General features: G+C 42.5%; 1 protein-coding gene across 2 annotated transcripts in view; it reads right to left on the bottom strand.

Annotated features, from left to right (window-relative positions):
* Window positions 1-626: 626 nt before the first annotated feature.
* The window catches only part of CCN4 (cellular communication network factor 4), a 34,637-nt gene continuing 13,876 nt past the window's right edge, over window positions 627-21,387 (bottom strand). For both annotated transcript variants that reach the window (XM_071421840.1, XM_071421839.1), the window contains exons 2-5: window positions 7,956-8,235; window positions 3,994-4,251; window positions 1,852-2,045; window positions 627-1,002 (exon numbers count right to left, since the gene is read on the bottom strand). In XM_071421840.1, the coding sequence (XP_071277941.1) occupies window positions 703-1,002; window positions 1,852-2,045; window positions 3,994-4,251; window positions 7,956-8,211 (1,008 nt within the window). In that variant the 5' untranslated portion in view covers window positions 8,212-8,235 and the 3' untranslated portion in view covers window positions 627-702. The remainder of the gene's footprint in view (window positions 1,003-1,851; window positions 2,046-3,993; window positions 4,252-7,955; window positions 8,236-21,387) is intronic.

The raw sequence follows: 21,387 nt of genomic DNA, 5'->3' as shown, positions 1-21,387 counted from the left end.
TCATTTAAGTCCCAGCATCAGTGCATAAAGGAATTTCTGGCTACTGTTAATGGATGGAGATCTATTAAAAATCTTGTTTGTTCAAGGCCTCCTCAAAAACAGTGTGACAAAACAAAGAGATTTAACATTGATGCCTTAGGCTTTAGCTTTCATATTTTCCAGATTCTGTCCTGCATTAGTTTATAACTCTGAACTTCATGAAAAGTGTTAGCAAGTTCTCTTCAAAGTTTCATTAGACAAAACAATCCTTTCCCAGCCTGAGAACCAAGGACACCATTGCAGCTTCAGGCCCAAAAAGTATAAACACATCAAATTAAGGAGAGCAAACTGGGAGGATGGGACTTCATAACCTGAAGCTGTAATTGGACAATAAACCCAATTTGTAAATGGACCAAAACTTATAAAAGTGTGAAAACTCATGACCAGCTGTCCATCTTGGGTTTAGCCTCAGCTGGGCTCTTGTACTGCCCAAGGTGTATCTTTTGAAGGCCTTTTCAATAAATACCTTTAAATAAATACCTTTAAATAAATATTTTATGCCTTTAACACTGTCTAGCCTCTGTTCTAGGTAGCCTCTCAAGGCATCCACATCCTAACTCGGGAAAAAAACAAATTGCACATTGGCAATGGATGAAGATTCTCCTTTTATTTTAAAACCTCTGTAAAATCAGAGCAAAGGGTCAATTCCAGCATTCAGCCAATTTAATTAGCGATTTCAGAGTAATCATAGTAATGAGCCAAGTCAGCAAAGATGTCATTGGGGTTCCTGCAGTTCAGGTTGCAAAAACAAGCATTGATCCACATAATTTTCCAGGAAAACTCAGTTCCATCTGGGCACTGAAAGCTCACTTCAATAGTCTTGGACTTGTAGGGTGTGCAGCACCTGTTGTCTGTGCAGACACCGCAGTACTTGGGCCTGTAGGGACTTTTGCTCACACATCCAGAGATGGTGTAGTTCATGGGCTCATTCGCCCTGTAGACAGCCAAGCATTTCTTCCCAGGCTAAATCAGAGAAGAAAATAAAAACAAAGAGGTTAATATTCAGTGCTAATACATGTAGGAAGTAAAACCCACCTTGCTCTTTACAGCTACATGAAAGGAGGCTGTGGCAAGAAAGGGGAGATGGGGGGGGGCACGAGGGGCTCAGCTTCTTCCACCAGGTAAACAGTGGTAGGACAAAGAAATAGCCTCAAATTGTGCCATGAGAGGTCCAGGCTGGATATCAGGAAAAATTTTTTCACTGAAAGAGTGGTTAAGCATTTGAAAAAGCTGCCCAGGGAAGTGATGGAGTCACCATCTTTGGAAGTATTCAAAAAACAAATAGACTTGGCACTTTGCAGTGTGGTTTATCAAGCCTAGTGGTATTCAGTCAAAGGTTGGGCTTACTGATTTTGGACATCCTTTCCAACTTTAAGGATTCTATTATTTTGTTCTATGATTCCTGTGTTTAAAGGGATTTGTAGATTAGGAAGAACTTTTACAGCCCTGACCTGGGTGGTGTGAAAGATTTACAGAGGAACCCAAAATCTGCAGAGTATATTGTGCATATACTTGCACAATAGAGTTCATAGCCATGACCAGGCGTGCAGCTCTGCTTTTCTGCCAGCTGAGCACAGGGCTGTCTGAGCCAGCATCAAGCACAGCAGGCTTGGCTTGGCTTTCCTTGCAAGGACCTTTTGGCTGGAGCTGAAACTCTCAGGGAAAGGTTTTCATACCAACACAGGCAGGACATATTTTGGAACTCTGTGCAGCACAGTAAGTCCATGTACAAGTGCAGCCTCATGAGGCCTGAATGCTGCCAAACAAAGGCTGACTCAGTGTCCATGGGGTGCGCAAAGGAACGGCCCCCACCTTGATGTGCTGGGTTATATCCACCTCACAGGGCCTCATGTTGCACAGGCGGCTCTCCTTCAGGAGCCGGCACTGCTCGTTGTCGTTGGAGATCCTGGTGGAGATGCCCAGCCCACAGGTCTTGGAGCAGGGACTCCAGGGTGAGGTGTGCACGATGCAGTTCTTCTGCCAGGCTTCCTCCTCTCCCTCGTACGCTGCGGACACAGATTAACCCCACATTATTCAGCCCGGGCAGCTTTACATATTAAACACCCTCGCCCCAGCTCATTGCACATTCAGGCCACTAACCCAAATAACTAAACCGCAGCAAAGTGGCCCAGCATTCCTGTGAACATCCCACCCCCTTTGTGCTGACCTACTTGTGTCAGACTCTCCATCGCTGCGAGCGCTCGGGGCCAGGGCTCATTCCTTTATTCCCCTTCACAGCCTCACACAAGGGGGTCCTTGTCTGGGACCCCCAGGTGCTGCCACAGTATAAACAATTACAGAAGCCTGAGCCAGCGGGTGGAGAGAGGGGATGAGATCAGATCTCACCATGAAGGTTTATTTCTCAGCCCATTCAGTTGGTTCCCCATAGCAGAAAGTGGTCAGCAGTCAGCTGGATGGCAGAGGGCTTGGGAAGCAGCCACAGCCTTTCACTGGGGGGAAGAACAGCTTCAATAGCTCTCAGAGAGCTCAGCAACCATTTGAAGAAAGGGTGGGCTCTGTTTTGAAAGCAGCCAACAACCCCACTTATAGTTCTGTCCCAGCCTCAGCCAAAGTCCCACTGCTCTACAGCTCACAGAACAGTCCACAGGCATAACTCTGATAGAAACTGCTGCATTGAGCTTGCTCACTGTTATATTCATTATTATATTAATTATTATATTAAATGTAATAAATGCTACTCTGTCTTCTATAACACTTCTCCTTACAGGAGAAAAGTCAGGAAAGCAAAGCTATGTTTTGCCCATTTAGGGGGACAGGCCATGAGGACGTAAGGCCAGTTTCAGTAGTGGATATTCTGAATTTGGACCCATCCCTCATTTCAGAGCTATCAGGGACAGAGAAGCGAGGGCTAAATTCTGGTGGTTTTAACTCCCAAATGAAGACTGAGGCTTTTCTTTGTGCAAAAAAAGACCAAGGTTTGAGGAAAAACTCCTACCAACCAAAGAGCCAAAATCTTTGTGTACAATAATCCTATCTCTCCTTGAGCTCCGCTTTTGTGAGATGGTCTAAAACATGGAGCTAATGTGGCTAATGTCACTACAGTGTGTCACAGGGCATTTTGACAATAATTTTAACACATATGGCAAATTGAATCCATCTTAAGCATTTGGGACCATGTTTGAGGCAAATGATAGCACCTCTGCACTGTGGGTTAAGTGATCATTACTATAAATGTGAGTGTGAGGACAGAATGTTTAATGTCATCAGTTCAGAACTGATGAAAAGTTGTACTACCACAAAGACAACTTAGCCCAACTCACAGTGAAATTTCCACACAATAACTGCCTTCAAGGTCTTGTGTAAGTTTGAGAGTCCTAAATCCTGTCCTAATGTACAGGGGCTTTAAAATTGCACTACAATAGCAACATAACCTGGACAGAAAGCCTCTGTCCCAAATTAAGCTGAGTCCATTCTCTTTTTCAGAGGGTTCAGAATGAGGGAAAAAAATGAAAATGAAGAATTAAAAAGGACTTTTGATATCTTCAGAGTTACAGTAGACATGTCCTTCAAAGGGGGCTTTGGTTCACAGAATTCCAGAATGGTTGCACAAGCATAATTGTGAATATCATATGCACAGAATTGTGAGATGGTTTGTGTTGGAAAGGACCTTAAAGATCATCTCAATGAACTCCCCTGCCATGGCCAGGGGTAGCACCCACTAGATCAGGTTGTTTAGGGTCCCATCCAGCCTGTCCTTGACCACCACCAGGGATGGGGCATCCAAATCCATATTGCTACTACTACTGAGTTCCCCTGGGGTTTGCCTGCCCTGTCCTTCAGCACGTGCTGTGTGGGAGGCTGTGTCTCCCTCACAAAGGTTAGACACCTGCCAGGACTGGCAGTGCAAGCTGATCCTCTGCTTGTAGACTCTGACAGATGGCAAAGGAGAGCTCTACCTTGGCAAAGGAGAGATCTGCCTCATTCCCACCGTACCTGCAGAGGAGATGTGGCGCGGAGATGTCTTCCTGATTTTCCTGGAGTCATCACAAACCCACTGCTCGCAGCACTTCCCTGTCATCTTAATCAGCTTTGGGTTTGGGCACCAGACAAGTGGAGGACGTGAGTTTGTGCACATGGGAACACAGCCCACAGCACCATTAATGCACGTGCAGTTGTATTTGCAGTTGGGCTGAAATGTCTCCCCATTCTTGTACCTCACTCCATTGAGGACACATCCTACACCAACAATCTCTGAAAAGAAAGAAAAAGAGAGAAAAAAACACACAGAGCACCATTAAAAGAATGCTGGCAACAAACAGCTCCACTGTGTTCCTTTACCAAGCTGATCCCTGGGCTGGCAGTGCTGCAGAGCATCGTGTTCAGCCTGATGCTGCACCATGTGTAGTTACACCATCTAGGAAACTGTTTTCATTCTAAATCACAGCAAAAAAAGAGAACCTTTTAAAGCTTCAATAAAAAAAAATAAGTTAGAAAATAAAACAAGTTTTATCCACAAATTCTTACTTAAATAAACCAAAATAATTTCATAGCATGGTGGTAAGAATTACTCACAGGGGGAGAAATCAAAGTAATTAAAAAAATATTTAGTGAAATATGAGGTTTTCAGAGACATATGAGACATTCATGGAATTGCACAGATGACACAGCTGTTCACAACACCTGTGTATATCTGAAGCAAAAAGGGAGAACAAACAAGGGAGCAAAAGGAGCACCCAAATGGCACTGGATCCTATATTTAGGAAACTGGATCTTACCCAGTTTATCACAGAGCAGTTTTCTCGGAAAATGAAGTACACATTTTAAAGCCATAAAAATAAATATTTGATGTATAATTTTTAATATAAAATCACTGTAAAAAGTCAAGCCTTCTGATTGCTCATGAACAGGAATCACAGAGCAGTATTTTTTGTTTGTTTGTTTCAAATTATAGACAGTTATTTTGAAGCAGTGGCTTTCAATGGAAAATTCAAACTTCAGTCTCTTGTTTAGTCACATGGAGGCACTGCTCACACAGTGGTTGGGTTGCTTATGTTTTGAATCTGGTCAGAAATGGAGTTGCTTCAGGAAAACACAAATTGAAATGCTGGATTAAAATTCTGCAAAGGCTTCCTATTTTTAGAATGAGCTGAATGAAAACATCAAGCACAAATCCCTTCTGCACAAAAATGAGAGCTGTTGGAATTTCAAGCACAGATCTAGATCTCCAGTTCACGCTCAGCTTCAATTTTTGTAATGCTTCAGCCTTTGTATTGAAAAGGCAATCACTCAGTGCTGGAGCTGGGCCTGAGAATTCAGAGGGATTTCTAGGTATGCACACAGATTAGGACAGTTCAAAAAATGCTGTATCTCCTGGTGTTTTCCTATGAGCATATTCCTCCTGGATTATGTTAATTTACTCTCCTGCAGGTCTCATAAACCAAGAGGATCACCAAGAACATCCCCAAACACAGACAAAGGAGCTGTTGAATGCCTTCATGAAGAACCTCACTGAGTCTGCATCAAAATAAAGCAATTTGGAGGCACATCCCTATTCCCAGCCTCACATGCACAACACCTGCCTCACCCCCTGGGCCTGTGCTCAGCACCTGCTGCCTCTGCTTTGCTGCAGAGAAAAGCCAACAACAAAAGCAGAGCTGCAGTGACTTCCAGCAGGTTCCCATTTGATGTCTGTGAGGTTAAATCCTGGGACACACCTCAGCAGTCCAGATACAGACTGAATTTCCCCCAGTTTGATACAACTCCCTTTCCCAACACATATTCCTGACTCTTTCAGGGTCTTTAATTTCCATAAATTATATTTTTTCTGTGGCCCTTCATGCCCTGGATTCTCTAGATCCAGCCAAAAGCATCCATGTGCAAATCCAGTTCCTCACAGCAGTTAGTCCCCAACCCTCAGCACAGGATTCCCACTCACAGGAGCTTTCAGTGCCAGGTAAGGACAGAAGCTGGTGGGCTCAGAGCAGGGTGATGCACCCTCTGTGTGGCCCAGGGTACAAAAAGAACACATCAGCAGACCCTGTCCTTTACCTCTGGCTGGGTGCTGAAAACAAAGGAAAGGGCACAGGTTTCTCTGGCAGTCAGAGAAAATCTGCCTCACATCCTACCCATGGAAAGACCTTCCTCTGATTCCCTTCAGCTGTGCACACTGTAATGCTGCTCCCCAAAAACCCATAAATGTCACATAACCACAAATGTCACATGTTGTCATGGCAGTAGGGAAGTGAAAGCACAGACTGGGAATGCCTCCAGAGCTCACTGGAAGAGCTGGGATCAGTGTTCCTTCAGCATGGGGCTGTGCCACTGGCACACCAAGTGCCTGTCATGCGTGGGAGGACTGCAAAGACCAAAAGATATCCAACTAAGAAAGCAATCATTTAAATAAATAAACAGATGCAAAGCAGCATGAGGGCCTTTAAAGAGGCCTAGGAAGCCTGATAGCTTTGAGACAACATCCAGCCTGTCTTCCTCTCCCAGCACAGGGCCAGCTGTAACGATGTCATTCTTGACAATGTTTGTCTAACCTGCTCTTGCAGACCTCTCCTGAATGTTCTACACACACTCCAGACAATACATTTAAATGATCTCATATCCTCTTTTCTTAACCTTAATCTTTTCTAATCTTGAAAATCACTGTTTAAGCTTACAGCTCCTAGCACGTAACTTCTCTTGTTATTTTGCCTGTATCCTACAAAAATCTGGTCAGACTGCACTTTTGCATGCTTGGTTTTTTTTTTCTTTTGTGCCTGAGCCAGTGCAAAGCCAATGTCATTTCTTACTAGACTTCCCACCCTTCTGCTGAGGAAGAGCAATGCCTAGTATCACTTGTGTGAGAATCTGACAGCTTATCCTGAACTTCTTAACTCTTCAAACCTGTCCCTTGGGTAACCTCTGCTCATATAAGTTTATTGAAGCCCACAGTTTGCGAGCTTTTTCCTCTTCTGTGGATCAGTTATTCTATCAGTCCATCTCACAGGCAGCTCTCCTCCAGGTTTCCTTTCACTTTTACATTTTGTCTTAAATCATTTGTTTTTATGTTCTAGACCAGAAGCCCCTTCATTTGAATGTCTTTTTCCTGTTTATGAACCTAAAGCCATGACCATATGTTCTAATAACTTACTAAAAGTAGCCTTTCTGATCAGCAATGTGTGTGGTTGTGCTGATGATCCTTTCATTTTTAATCATTCCCAGAATAATAATTTTCAATAATTTCTGACTTTTATGAGAGAATCAGTCCCCTCATGTTCTGGAACTCAGAACAAGTGAATTTATTCTTAGTACATAAACCACTACCTAATTTCTTTTTGTGCTTTTTTTTGAAAAGCATTCCAGTGTCACAGAACCAAGAGTTTGCTATCAGAGGTGGGAAGATATCCTTCTGCCTCATATCAGCTAATGTGACTGTAACTATTGTAAAATTGAGGCTTAAAACCTCAATTTGTAGCTGGCAAGCTCTGATAGGAGATGATTCATTCCTGACCATCTTGACAGGGTATTCTACAGACCACGTGCTATCCATCCAAGGTATCCGCTATAGGGAATTAGCCAAAAGTGTCCCTTTAATGCCATGGCTTTCATGTAGGGGCCCATATTGCTTGTCTGTAAATCCAGCTGTCTGCCTATCCTTCCTTCATCCCCAACCTACTACAGCACCTCCTCCTATTACAGAGTAATCTGTTTACACATATGGAGACTTTCAAATGCTGATTGGTCTTTGCTCTTGGCTGCAGCCAAGTCAAAAGGCAGGAATTCAGACGTCATTTCTCATCCAGCCAACTGCCCTGAGAACAAAGACAGCTACAAGGGAATGGAAGATGCTGCAAGGAGGAGCTGATAAGCGTGAAGCCAGGTATCTAAAACAAGATAAATCTCAACCCCTGCTCAGTCAGCTGAGCTGCCAGCCTATATCTAATCAAAAATATATGTACATCACTTACGTGCACATACTCCTATTTCGTACCTAGGTCTGTCTCCGCTGTAGTCACAGTACAAGCCCCTGTGGAAGTCACAGGTGTCAGCCTCTGTGCAGCTCTCCCCTCTCTGCTTGGCACACGTCTTGCAGCAGTCACAGCCGTCCGTGACCAGGCTGACGCCGGCCGCGCACCGGGGCGGGGACCTGGGGCACTCACAGGGCCACCTGCAGTACTGAGTCCGTGTGTAGGGCTCTGCCGTGCCTGGGACAGGGCTGCTCATGGTCAGGGAGGTCTGGCCAGTGGCCTGCAAACAAAGAAACACAGCTTGGAGAGTGTTACAGAGAAATGGGGGCTGCAAACCCTGTGCTGCAAACCCTGTGCTGCAAATCCTGTGCTGCAAACCCTGTGCTGCTTGGTCCTCAGCTAAAATCCCCTCAGGTCTCATGAGTAAAAAAGAAACTTCAACAAACCAAGCTTGCAAGTCAATTATTCATTATTCATTATTCAATTATTCATTATCAATGGATTATCAAATTCAAAATCTGATAATCAGATAAAAAGCCTGATCAAGGTTAATCAAGGTAGGAAAGGGATTTCATGTAGCAGAGTGATGCCATTCCAGGTCACTATTGCTGAGATCATGGAGTACTGGGATGCTGTAGTTCATATCAAAACCCACAGAAAGTAGAGGCTCATTGCATTCTGAGCTCTCAAATCCCAGGTCAACAAGCTCTGGATGACATATAACAGCACCAGCCTTGCTTGTGGTGCAGGAAGGGTGAAAACTGGGCAAGTGACAAAGCAAAGATTTCATTTTTCTAAGAGGATCACTGCAAAGAAAACCTGTGCTGTACGTGGGGGTCAAGCAGGGCACAGTATCTCAGGCACAGAAACAAATGGAGTTATTAACATGGGGTCAACAGCAGAAGGAACATGGCACTGCTTGGGCACATGTGGTCCAGAAGCCCTTTCTAGTGCTGCAAAAAATAAGTGTGCAACCCTCAACCCTAAAAACTTCAAAGAAGGAAAGTCAGACTCTAGAAATTGCTAAGGCAATTCCACTCATTGCTGCCTTCCCTGTACTGTACTTTATATCCCCAGTGTTTTTCCTCTTTGCAGTTTGAGATGTCTCAAACAAAAAGTTTTCCAAAAACTCTCCATGACGAAAATGCCTCACCCAAGAGTTTGTGGGAAAGGACCCCACTCTAGTGAGCTATCCATCAGGATATCTCTGCAAAGTGCCTTTACTGTCTTTTACAGTTTCTTTGTTAGCATGCTCAGATTTTATTAAAGTACATTTTGAAGCCTGTTACTGCTATATCTGAAGGTGTATTTAAATATCTTGGAAACTGGTTATCCTATATTTAGAACACTAAATTGGGAACACATTGCTAATCACTGCCAAATAGACAATGTGTTTGCTCTGGGCATAATTCCCAATTCCATTAAGGCCCCCATTACAAACAGTTGGCCCTAAAGTAGGCTTAAAAAACACCTTTAAACTCTTGTTTAAACTAAAACATACCAATATAATTTACTCCCACTTTAAGCTCCTTGAGGCTGTCAGAGTTGTTAACAGAGGAACATTCAGATTGACAAAAAGCCCTGGCCTTTCAGTCCTAGGATTTTTCATTCCACTCACAATCATTTGAGTAGGTGCAATAATCTGCCACTTGAGAAGAGAGGCCTCCTCGAGTGCCATAAACCTATTTACTTTGTTGCTGATCATTAAAAAGAGTGTTTAATAATCAGGTCCAGATATACAGACAAAAGTCACACAGCTATTTAAAGAGCTCATTGCCACAGCCCAGCCCTGTAAGTAAATCCCTTCACCATCCCTTGTTTCAATTGTCAACATGAGCAAGCAGCTTCTCCCTGTGCAGATGTGAACGTGTCTGTGAGCCAGCACACGTAGCAAAGAGGAGCCCTCATGCTCCTGTGGGTTTAGTTAATATGTGAAGGGCTGAGGCTGAATTCTTGTAAAGCACAGAACAGCTGGGAGACATTTGGTGGCTTGACAGGAGTTTAGAGTAAATTATTCAACAGCCCTTCCTCTAGGTCTGACACCTGAGCTGGCCAGGGAAGCCTTTCCAGTGTCCTCACAGTGAGGAGCTGTTGTGGATCTTGGATGTCCTGGCTGAATTGTCCAGACGTGTGGCTGAGTCCATTGGATGGATAGAGTGGGCTACATGAGCATCTTCAGATAATCAGTGTGGACAGGCATCAAACCCATCACTCCTGGATCTTACAAATGGGGAAGGCATGGAGTGATGGGGTTGGCATCATGTCCTAGGCTCCATCACCACCTAAACAAAACCCAGCCTTTGGAAACTGTTTTCCACTGGAGCCTTTAAAAGTGTGCAACCTGTACAGCCTTGCAGCCTCTCCTCTCCTCTCCTCTCCTCTCCTCTCCTCTCCTCTCCTCTCCTCTCCTCTCCTCTCCTCTCCTCTCCTCTCCTCTCCTCTCCTCTCCTCTCCTCTCCTCTCCTCTCCTCTCCTCTCCTCTCCTCTCCTCTCCTCTCCTCTCCTCTCCTCTCCTCTCCTCTCCTCCTCAGACCTTCACTGAGGGAAAAACCATTCTGTAGATTTATAAAAGTACTGGGTTTCCCCTTTCCATAGTCAGCTGTCATCACTTAGCAGTACCTAAGTCTCTTTGGAAAAGTCATTCAGCCCTACTACTTCAATGTCCCAGAACATTTTAGAAAATAGACCCTTCCATTTTAATGAGTATATTGGTTAAATCATCATGACTAATGCTTTCCACAAGTGCTATCAACAGGAAATCACACTGTAACAGCCTTCCTCAATGGCTGTCTTTTATTAGAAAAAAACACAAAAAAAAAACCCCAAAAATCCACCCATGTAATTTAAGGTTTCAGGACAATGATTTTGTAAGAAATCTGAAATAAGATTTCAGATTAAGAAAGTGGTAAGAGCAAAGAGAAAATGAACACTAGAAGTCACACTAGTGGGGATTTCACAAGCTTATTTCAAAATATCAGAAAGATAAAAGAATATGCCTGTTAGGAAATTAATTTTCTCAAATACTGGTAATTAACATGTTTCATTTAACTATTCTTTAATCTTGGAGTCTGCAGATTTGTTATCTTGGGTGCCAAGGAGAAAATATTCCACCAAAATTATTCATGAGTTCTAATTTTTCTGCTTCTGGAGATACAAGCCCATCCTCATTAAAACAAGATGAAGCCTTTCTCACCCTGCTATGCCTAATAATTCTCTATTAAAGTAACTCCTGATTTATGCTTGGCAAGCTCCAAAATTACTTTATTTTTGCATCTGCAGAGCAGATTACTAGCAACAATTCCCGGTTAATTTCTGTCTTCATATTCAAGAGAAGAGAAGGAGAAAATAAAAAAAAATACCCGCTGTCTGCCATAGTCACAAACTCAGTATTTTTAATAGCCAGAAGTTTTATTAACAATTTTCAAGATATAAAGTGGATAGCAGCATTTTAGCAGCACAATCTTCCTACTGGCAACACATATTTTCAATCTGGTGAAAAATACTGCAATTGTAAATATGTTTTAGTTTTGAAAACTGGAAGAACCAAGCTATAGTGCTGAAACCAGTGTATGTGGCCCAAACTAGGCAGTCTTATTGCAGAACTTTTACATATTACATGAGAAACCTCATATTAACCTTTTCTTTAAAGCAGCAAAGCATCACAATATACCCCTTTGCTTCCAGCTTTTACATAAGTTTAAAAACATATTCATGTGTATTGATTTTACTGTTTCAGTGCTACAAGATCTTACTCTTAAAACCTTTTCTTTCAAGTATTTTTCTCATCAGCTAGGTGAAGGCAAGGGGAAGCTATCCCTGTTCTTCCCTTCCAGTTTATTGATGGGAAATGTTCCAACAGGATGGTGACTTCTAAATTGGATTCCTTTGGCTGACAAGAGAGCTGGAGAAGTGGCTCCATAGCAGCAGAAGCCTTAGTACTTTATCAGCTTCCACTGTATTCTCCTTGGTGGTAATTTAGTCTCAAAGGAGAACTTTTTACTTCACTCAGATCTGCCCAAGCTGTGTTTTGCAGGATACATGTTGCTGGGTAGACTACATTTAATTTCTCACAGTAGAAGACATTAAAGAAGTATTTTTAGCCTACATTTCTGATACTGCCTTTCTGAGCAAATGCCAGATGTTGTTGATGGAGGGATATGATGTGATCTGGATTATCCTGTTCTCTATCTCTGACATACTCACAAGCGAAAATGATTAGTGAGGCAATTTTATTAAAACATTCTCTGCACTACAAGGTCTGACAACGTCATCCTGTCACTGTTTAGAAGTCCAGATTTGGAGTTTGACTGTTCTAAACAAGAACACTGAAGTTAAAAACACAGTTTTATGCAGATATTTTGGGATGCATCTCCCAGGAAAGGGCTGAGCATTTGTACATAACACACATCTGCTTTCCCCTGGTTCCACCTACTGGCTGAACTATTGAGACAGCACAGGCAGAAATGCCTGTAGAGTCAATTCCAGTTCCAAGAACCACCCAAAGTATTCCCATTATCCAAAATTATTTTAGAGACACCCCAGGAGACTCATGCACATTCCCAGAGTTTGTTACACTAAACTGATGGAGCACATTCCCAGGGGAACACAGCATCTGCAGCTCAATGAATAAGTAAAAAATGAAAAGACAAAATGAAATATAAACAATCCATTAAATAAAGCCACATACCTTTCCATCCCTCAGATGTATTTCTGGGCAAGCATAGAAGATGCTTAGTTTCATTCCAGAACTGACAGAAGTTAAAAACTCATAATGCTTGTCAGAGAGATGGCAATGTAAAACAGGACCTGGCTTACATCAGTGGGCTTAAATCAGGCCCTCAGGGTAGACATTTGTTCTTGATTTTGCTCAGCTGAAACTTCTGTGCTGAATATTTCTGAATATTTGCATTATTATTATACCCAAAACAGATGGGTTAACAGAGAGCCAGTTCTTACAGGGAGATCAGCAGTAATCACAGTACCATCAGGACTTCCTTGCTGTTAAACTCTTGCAACAAATCCCTAAGTCCCCATGAATGCTCATAAATTGTCACAAGCTAATGCTAGGGACAAGTAGCATCAGGACAGAGATATAAATCTGATTCTGCAGGACATGTAATTTAATGGTCAGAGTAAAATATGATTATGCAGGGCTCAGCTTCCCCATGCATGAGGGTCTAGATACCTCATTAAAATTGATCCCAGACTTGAAATCTCCTGGACATATTATGAAATAACAGACTCTGAACGCAGAAAATATAAGACAGTTTTAAAGATGTCAGGTGCCAGCTGGATTTATTCTTGCTGTGCATGGTAGGTTGAACAGAAAAGAACCTTCTGCATGAAGGAAAACACCCAATAGCCTAAGAAAATAAAATATCCCCAGTGAGCCAACCATTACATGTCTGTGGATCCATGAATGACGAGCAATCAGCTTCCCATAACTTTATTTTGGGAAATGTATCTGTGGGAAGAATGTAGACAGATGTTTGGAATAGCCTTTTCTAACTCAGTTTAGACAATTACAAAGTAAAGATTACATACATTCATCTCTTTGCCAAAAGATTGCTTATACTGGCAAACTCAGTGTGACCTCCCCTTTTCTTCATATTTTTCTATGGAGTATTCAGAGGAAAAAAAACCACTTCCCTGTTAGAAAGCAACCTGATGTTTTATAACTGTTGTCCCCTGTAGATGCACTTATTTAGAATAGGGTGACCTAAAAATGTTTGGGCATCATTAAAAAATTGACACTGCCACCACTGACTCCACAAATAGAGATATTGAGCAGCACAATTTCTGTGCTCTAAGAGCATTTTAATGTCTTGTGCTGCAATGAGCTCATCCCGTGAAAGAAGCTTGAACTGGAGTATGAAAAGTAACAGGGAACATCTGGAGAAAAGTCTCCAGATGAGAAAAGTCTCCAGAAGGTACAAGCAGACAGACTTCAGTTTTAGGAAAGGGAAAATGCATGTGGACCATCCAAGATCACAGAGTTTGAAACCATCCTAAAACTGTACAGTGCAAGATAAGTCTCTACCAGCCAAAAGCTGGGTAGCAAAACCAGTATCAGTTCCAGCAGCCAGACAGGAGCAGGCTGCTTTGGCAGAGGTTTTACTTTACAAGTGGACATGTTCTGCTTTTGCTTATCTCCTTTTTAGTCAAGGCTGTGAAACCAAAAGGAAGATCCTTTTCATCTTCTTACCCTCTTGGGGACATTCTTCCATGCTGTGCATAAAAAGTAAAGAAAAATTTTAAAGCTCCACTTATTTGTTTGGTTGTGGTGTCTTTCCCCATGGCAAGAATAGTCCAAATTTCATTAAGTTCTTCAATATTATCCTGGTTTTCATGATTTTTTAAAATAAAAATATAAATCTGCATTTTCAAATATCCTGAATTTTCTGTTTCTGTTCCAATGCAGAGAATTTTGACTTAAAACAACTTTTCATTTTTAAATTTCAATGTAAGTTTTAAATTCTCTAATCTGAAACAATTTGCTTGACCTAATATCTGCTCTTCCCTGGAATTGCTAATTACCTGATGAAGCCATGCATCCCTATTTCCCTTAAATAGCAATTTTCCATATCAATTTTTCACAACTATTTCTCTCTAGCTCTGAATTTCTGAGTTGGTCACTTTATTTTCTAACTATCAAAGTTCCTTTCTCCTTGAAATCCATATTAAGTGCTCTCATTTTGCAATTGTTATGTTAATAAGTTTATTTAGATGCAATATGGAAAAGAATCTGGTTCTGGTGAGATATCAGTAGAACAATTCATTTCCTGGATTACAGTCTTGAACCCTCACTTCAAATGGTCTGTCTGGGAATTGCAGTCTAGAGCATGGCAACCAAGGTGGTCAGAGACCAAAAGGAGAAGACACTGAGGGAGCTGGGCTGCTCACAGTCCACTCTTCCCAGTGATAGCAGAGGGTGAAACAATGGGCAGGAGCCACAAAATATATTTGGGGAGGTTCTGAACACAACTTCTTTACCAGCAGAGCAATGCACCACCAGGACGTCCAGGGAGGCTCTGGACTCTCCATCCTTGTGTGTTGCACTCAGAGGGCAAGGACAACCAGCATTGCTGGCAGCCTGTGCAGGCACAGCTTGCCAAATCCACATGTGAAAATGCCCTCAAACCCAAACCACATACAGGGCATCTTCCCCAGTTCAGTTCTGCATTGTGCCACCTAAAGTCTGCTTCTGGCTCATGAATGGAATAAAAACTGATCTATTTGTTCAATGGTGCATATAATGCAGATAAAAGAATTCTACTTTTCAGGACCATGCCAACTCCTATCATAAGCCCAGCCAAACAAAAGCTATTTGACAGATTATTATTTTATTTGATGACAGGAAACATACCATAAATCTGGTTTTGGAGCAGGAAGGAAAAAGAAGCGGCTGCTCCTGCTACTTTAATGGCCCCTTTGGAACACATGGCATGCCTGGTTTCATCCAAAAAACATAGCTGCCATTTAATACAGTGTTGTATCATTATATCAAAGCCACCTCAAGACTCTCAATGAAAGATGAGCAGTCTTTGCACTGCTACATCCTTGTGCTTAAGTAACAAAGAGATGGAGCCTACAACTTGTCTGAATAAACAGCAGCATTTCCAGATACAGGGTCCCATCACAAAAGGGTATTTTGTGCCAAGTGCAGCATATTTTGGTAACTGTGGCTCATAATCTGTTATGAGATCTGCTAGACAGAAAATGCAGATGGAAGACAGAGGTCAGCAACATCCTTAGGCCAATGGGAGTTGCCAGACTTCTGCATACTTGAGGAGGACCTGAAACTAATCCTGAGTCTGAATGCAGAACATTAGGATCCAGCTTGAAGTGGTATGAGTTATCTCACCCTTTGCCAGGGAAAATCATGGCATAAGTCTCTTGCAGCATCTGAAGTGAGCTGGTTCTGTGTGCAAAAGGATCAGTAAAGCAGCATTTGTACATTTGAAGCAAAGGCATCCCCAGCACAGTGGATGGTGGCCTGATCTGGGTGTGGTCTGGCCATACTTCTGTGAGGAAAGCAGCTTCTCTTCACAGGATCATGGAACCCAAATATTCAACCAGACTTTAACTAGAGCCTGTGGCTCTTTCTAGAAAACCAAATCAGAAAAGCTGCGAAACACAGAGTGGGAGAGGAGTATAACCAGATTTTATCTTACACCAAGCAGGGGAAAAGAATGGCAAGAGTGCAATTCTAAGTACCAGCAATGACAAACCCCATCCATGTGATTGCTGTGTTGGGCTTGCAAGAACAAGACTTGCACCGTGGTCTCCACCACAACTCAGCTCATCTTGTGATACTTTCACATCTGTATTGTGAAAAATTCAGCTGATATCTCCCACCATGAGTTCCTCTGAGAAAAAATCAGATCAAATTCCAAAGATCAAATGGAATAGTATTTAAATGGAAGAAGGGAAACATGACTTGAAGATGCATCCAGATAGCAAGAGGTCTGACTGATGTTCTGAACAAGCAGCAGACATCTGGAAATCCCTGAAAACAGGACCATGGCAGTGCTAAGACATCTGGGAAGTGAATGAGTGTTATCATCACATTGAGGGTGCAGAGGAAAGAGAGACTCACTCAGAAGACAAACCACAAAACCTCCCAGTGAGTTAAAGTCATTGACATGGTTAAGGCAGGGTGAGGGACAAACCATGAACCTGAGGCAGCTGGAGTGCCTCGGTTGTCACAGAGAGAAAAAGAGGAACTGAACCTTTCCACAAAGAGGAAAAGTGGAACTGAACATTTCCACAAAGAGGAAAAGGGGAACCTTCTACTTTCCCCCCCCCCATCACCCTCTGGGGGCATCTGGTCATACTGACAGCAGCACAGAAACAGCACCATGGCCTGTGCTACTTCCAAGGGTTTTGTTTTCTGCCCTCACTGTCATGTAAGTCATGGAATCACAGAAGATTAGGGGCTAATGTGGATGTCTCAAACACCAACAGCCAAACAGCTGTGGAGCCACCAAAGGTATTGGTAATAACACACTGTGAGAAAGAACAGGATGTGGGTGGAGTAGGGATCATAGGCAGGTAGAGACAGTACATTTCTGGGAGAAATGTCCTTGTTCTGGCTCCTGCAGATTATCACAATGCAGTACAGCACAAGGGCAGGATGAGGAACAGGCTCAGGGGGAATCAAGACCACTAAATACCCCCAAAACCCTCCAACCCATTTCCAGAAAAGTCAAGAACAGACTGTCTGTGATGCTAAATAATTTCCATAGAAAATTAGAAACTTATTTCCAGGGCAGGGAAGATTTATCAATAAAATAGTACTCCCATGAAGCCCTGGTGTGTGTGCCCCCCAGGAACGTGGGCACCCAATCAGATGGGTCACCAGGACTGGTGATGTTTCTCTTCTCTCCCCTCTCTCCCCTTCTTTAATCCAATCCATCTCTCTCTCTCTTTTCTCTATCACCCTATTCTTTTACCCAAACCCCACTGCTATGTGCTTACACTAGGAGAACAGGGTCTGACTTACTCCAATTTCCGTGCAAAGTGAGCAATTTACCAATAAAACTTGTCAATTTTCATGGATTTTGTAATTGTCTGTCAACATGAACACCTATGAATCTTGGGTGCTTCCCTTTCTTAGAAGGGTGGGACACCATGTAAAGTCCCTTCTGCCTCTTTCAAAATCCCAGACAGAATTCCCATGACATTTCTCTATACTACAGTGTGAAATGATTCACTCAGACACATATCTTCAGTTCAGGGATCTGAAGAAAAGTATAAAACAGCACACAGCACAGAGCAGATGCTGCTTTAAATCACATCCTAGAGGAACTGAAGTGGGGAATTCCCTAGGGAGACATTATCTTCCTAATCTGTTTACTTCCTAAAGCTGGTATCAAGCTTTTCGCCATATCACAGGGTACCAATGTCAAACAACTGCCTCTTAAAATCCCCCAACAGATTTAATTATGTATTTTGTCATTGCGATTTAGAATGTGCAGAAAATGTTCTCCAAAGAAAATCTGAAGTCCTTTGCAGCAGTGATGCCTAAAAGCAGGAGCAAGCAGCAAAATGCTAACACAAGCCTTCTGAGCATTTTTTCTTCTGACTTGAAAAGCAGAAATCTACAAAACAACAACACACAGATGCAAAAATAGACTTAAGACTTTTAAATAAAACCATAAATTCAGTATAAATGTAGCTGCAAGCACTGCATGAGATCGAATGTACAGAAGACCATGGTTGGAAGGGAGTCTGAGCCCAGGCACAGCAGGTAGGCAGCAAGCCAGACACGGGGTGGTCCATAAGCTAGAGAAATGATGAATTGCTCTAAGCTCATATTAGAAGCTAAACTGAGATCAGCACAAACAACCTTGCCAATATTATGGTGAGATCATTTAGCAGGAGCACAGTGATTAGCTGGAGGCCTGCTTTTCCCAAGCTTTGCTGAACTTATCTGCCTAAATCCCTGGAACAAGCCCAGCCTATCTGAAGAAATTTACTAGCTCAACATGTGGAGCAGAGACATTATGTGCCAAAACATGTATACAACAACCCTTCCCAATGATGATATCAAAGAGCATTAGGCCTAAAGCCATGAGGATGGAAAGGAAAACTAAAAAAATCTGTAATTTGTTAACTTTTCTAGATGGTAGTTGAGACACTGAAGTAGATTGGAGTACAGGTTTTGTAAGCAGAAAGGAAGAGACTGTAAATTTCAGATACTCAATGTACTCATCCCCAGATGTACCAGATCCAGGACAACCCTGTGCTCAGTTTTTTATGATCTGTTACAAGTGACAAGCCTGCACAGGTAGTTTGTAGTCTACCAAAGCAGACAAGATTGGGAAAAAGCATTGTCCTTCTTCGAAATCTAGAAAAGATCAAGTGATATTACCCAGCTGCTCAGCTCAGTGTCAGTGGTGGTCAGGTGTGAAATGCTGTACAGTACCTGAATTAAGAGATGTGCAAAAGGACATCAGAAGCCCACAGACTGAATGCCATCTAGAATGAAAATTACCCCCTAAATCTGGCACCAAGCTGAGATAGATGAGTTCTTCATGACAGACTTTAACCTGTCTGGGGATCATGCTGGAAATCAACATCAGCACTGCATTTCCAAGAGAGCATCTAATAAGACAAAACATGAATTGTTTTTACATATTATTAATTTTCTTAGTGCAGTCATAAATTTCATATAAGCTTCAAGCCCAACCACAAGCAAACTAACCTCCACTTTTTCTTTAAGAAAGGAAAAGAAAATCTGCTTTCAAGACAAGCCCATGAGGAGGGAAATGTTTTGGGGCACACAGGCATTTGAGGGTCAATTTATCCCCTTAAAGGTATAAATTAAACATTATTTTTTCTCTGTGAATTTAGAAACTACTCATTTCTTACAGATCCAAGAGGATATTTGACCAGATTTCCCCCAGAAAAGGCAAGAATCCAGTAGAGCAGGTTGCTCAGAGCCCCTTCCAGCCTGGCCTTGAACACTTCCAGAGACATTGTGTCCAAAACTTCTCTGGGAACTGTGTCAGTACCTTACCACCCTCACACTTTTTTCCTAGTATCTAACATAAATGCCTCCTCTTCTGATTTAAACTTCTTCCCCCTCATCCTGTCGCTACCTGCCCATGTAAAAAGTCTCTGTCGCTCTTTTTTATAAGCTGCTTTTATAAGTAAGGGAAGGCTACAATGACTCAATCATGAAGCTTTCTCTTTTCCAGGCTGAACAACCCAAAATCTTTCAGCTGGAGAGTCAGAGCTGGAGAGAGGAGGAGAAATGGAGGAAATCGATTTTGATTGGGATCTGGAGATGCCCATGCAGTAAGACATAGTTACAAATAAGTCTATAAAAGAGAAGTTCCTTTTCTAATGTAGACCACAAAGCCACGTGGAAATTGCACATGGATGCATCTTGTTCACTTCCCATAGTCACTGCAAAGCATAAATGACAGGCAGAACAGCATGACTAAAATATCAATGCCTTGAAAGAATATTTATGCTAATAAAAGTCAGATAATTTGCACTGACAAATTAATTTGATCTAGTCCACAAAATAAACCCCCCTGGTAGTCAAATGTATGAGTGTTTTGGCTCCAAAAATGTGCTGGAGCAAGTCACCAGCTCTGTGCAGTGCTGTAGAAGATTTCAGGTTTGGTTATAAGCAGTAACCACACTTGTGAGACACTCAGTAGATCACTGGGATCTTTGGCACTGGTGAAATGTGTCAAAACCCACCCAAAACTCTCCTCAGCTTCTCTGACAAGGAGCTGCATTCACAGCTGCTGGGTGCAAACCCTGGGCCCCTCTCTGCTACATGCAGAGGGGATCATTGCATTGACCTCACAGGAGTCTGGACAACTCTACATAAAATGCCTGATTTTAATGCAGCCAAAGGTAGAGAACATAAACTCTACATTGGAAGAGTAGAGCATGACTTTGCTGTTTGAATTCAGCTTGAACCTCTCTGTGTCTGCAGAACAGGAGGGGTAACAATTCTTTTGCTACAAGGAACAAACTCTGAAAACTGTGAGCTGCCCAGACCACAGAGGAACATGCAGCTGCCAGGGAGAAGGGAATGAATGCAGGTGAGGGATGAGTTCCCTATGAAGATATCAGTATGGACAGGGAGAGGTGGGAAACCCAGAGCTGCTACAAGGGCTATAACCTCAGGGTTTTGCTGGTGCTGCACCTGGGAAGAACAAATTTCTACCCACTCACCCACAGAAATATCCTTATTCAGCTTTTAGCATATGATTTTGTCTGAATATGACTTTCAGATGTGTCTGGAAGAGCTCGGATATGGTGGAACACCGCAGTTGAGCACCTTCAAGAAACCTGCTTTAGAAAAAAAAGGGTTTCTGCATTTTCTTCACTTGAGAGGAACAATGATCTGGCAGCCAGCACACTCCTCAGGCTGGATGTGCCTGTAGCTCCAGCAGCAGAGAGGTTTCACTCAGGATGGCAGAGTCAATGCAACCAGGTCCTCACCAATGGGTTTGATATCACAAATGCCATCAATTAAATAGGATGTGATACCCCCAATGCCATCTATTAAATAGTGGGCAGACCCAGAAGGAAAACAGACACAGGTGAAGATTTTGTTCTGGTATGAGGGGCTGAAACACCCCTGGAATGTAATTTATCCCAAGCTGAGGTCTATTAGACACTTTCTCATCTCATGCACTAAAAATTCTCTTTACAGAATTCTGTACATTGGTTTTCTGCTGGTGCTCTTGCCAGGGAATTTAATGATTTCAATTACTGTGGATTAAACTTAGAAGTTTCAATTATTTCCCCTCCACAAAAACAACATGACAAAATGGGGATTGTGAAGGACAGAAGTGTTTTCACCAACAGCAGGAGGAAATCCTGCTCCTTTTGAATGAACTATTGAGCTACAGCAGGATGTATAATGTGTGAGGATATGCTAAAAGGAGGGGAAAAAAAG

This window comes from Agelaius tricolor, unplaced genomic scaffold (assembly GCF_023055355.1).
Source record: "Agelaius tricolor isolate 1412-34295 unplaced genomic scaffold, bAgeTri1.0.p SCAF_2, whole genome shotgun sequence".
Lineage (NCBI taxonomy): Eukaryota > Metazoa > Chordata > Aves > Passeriformes > Icteridae > Agelaius > Agelaius tricolor.
Note: the sequence above shows the minus strand (reverse complement) of the source record. Positions and strands in the feature narration are given on the sequence as shown.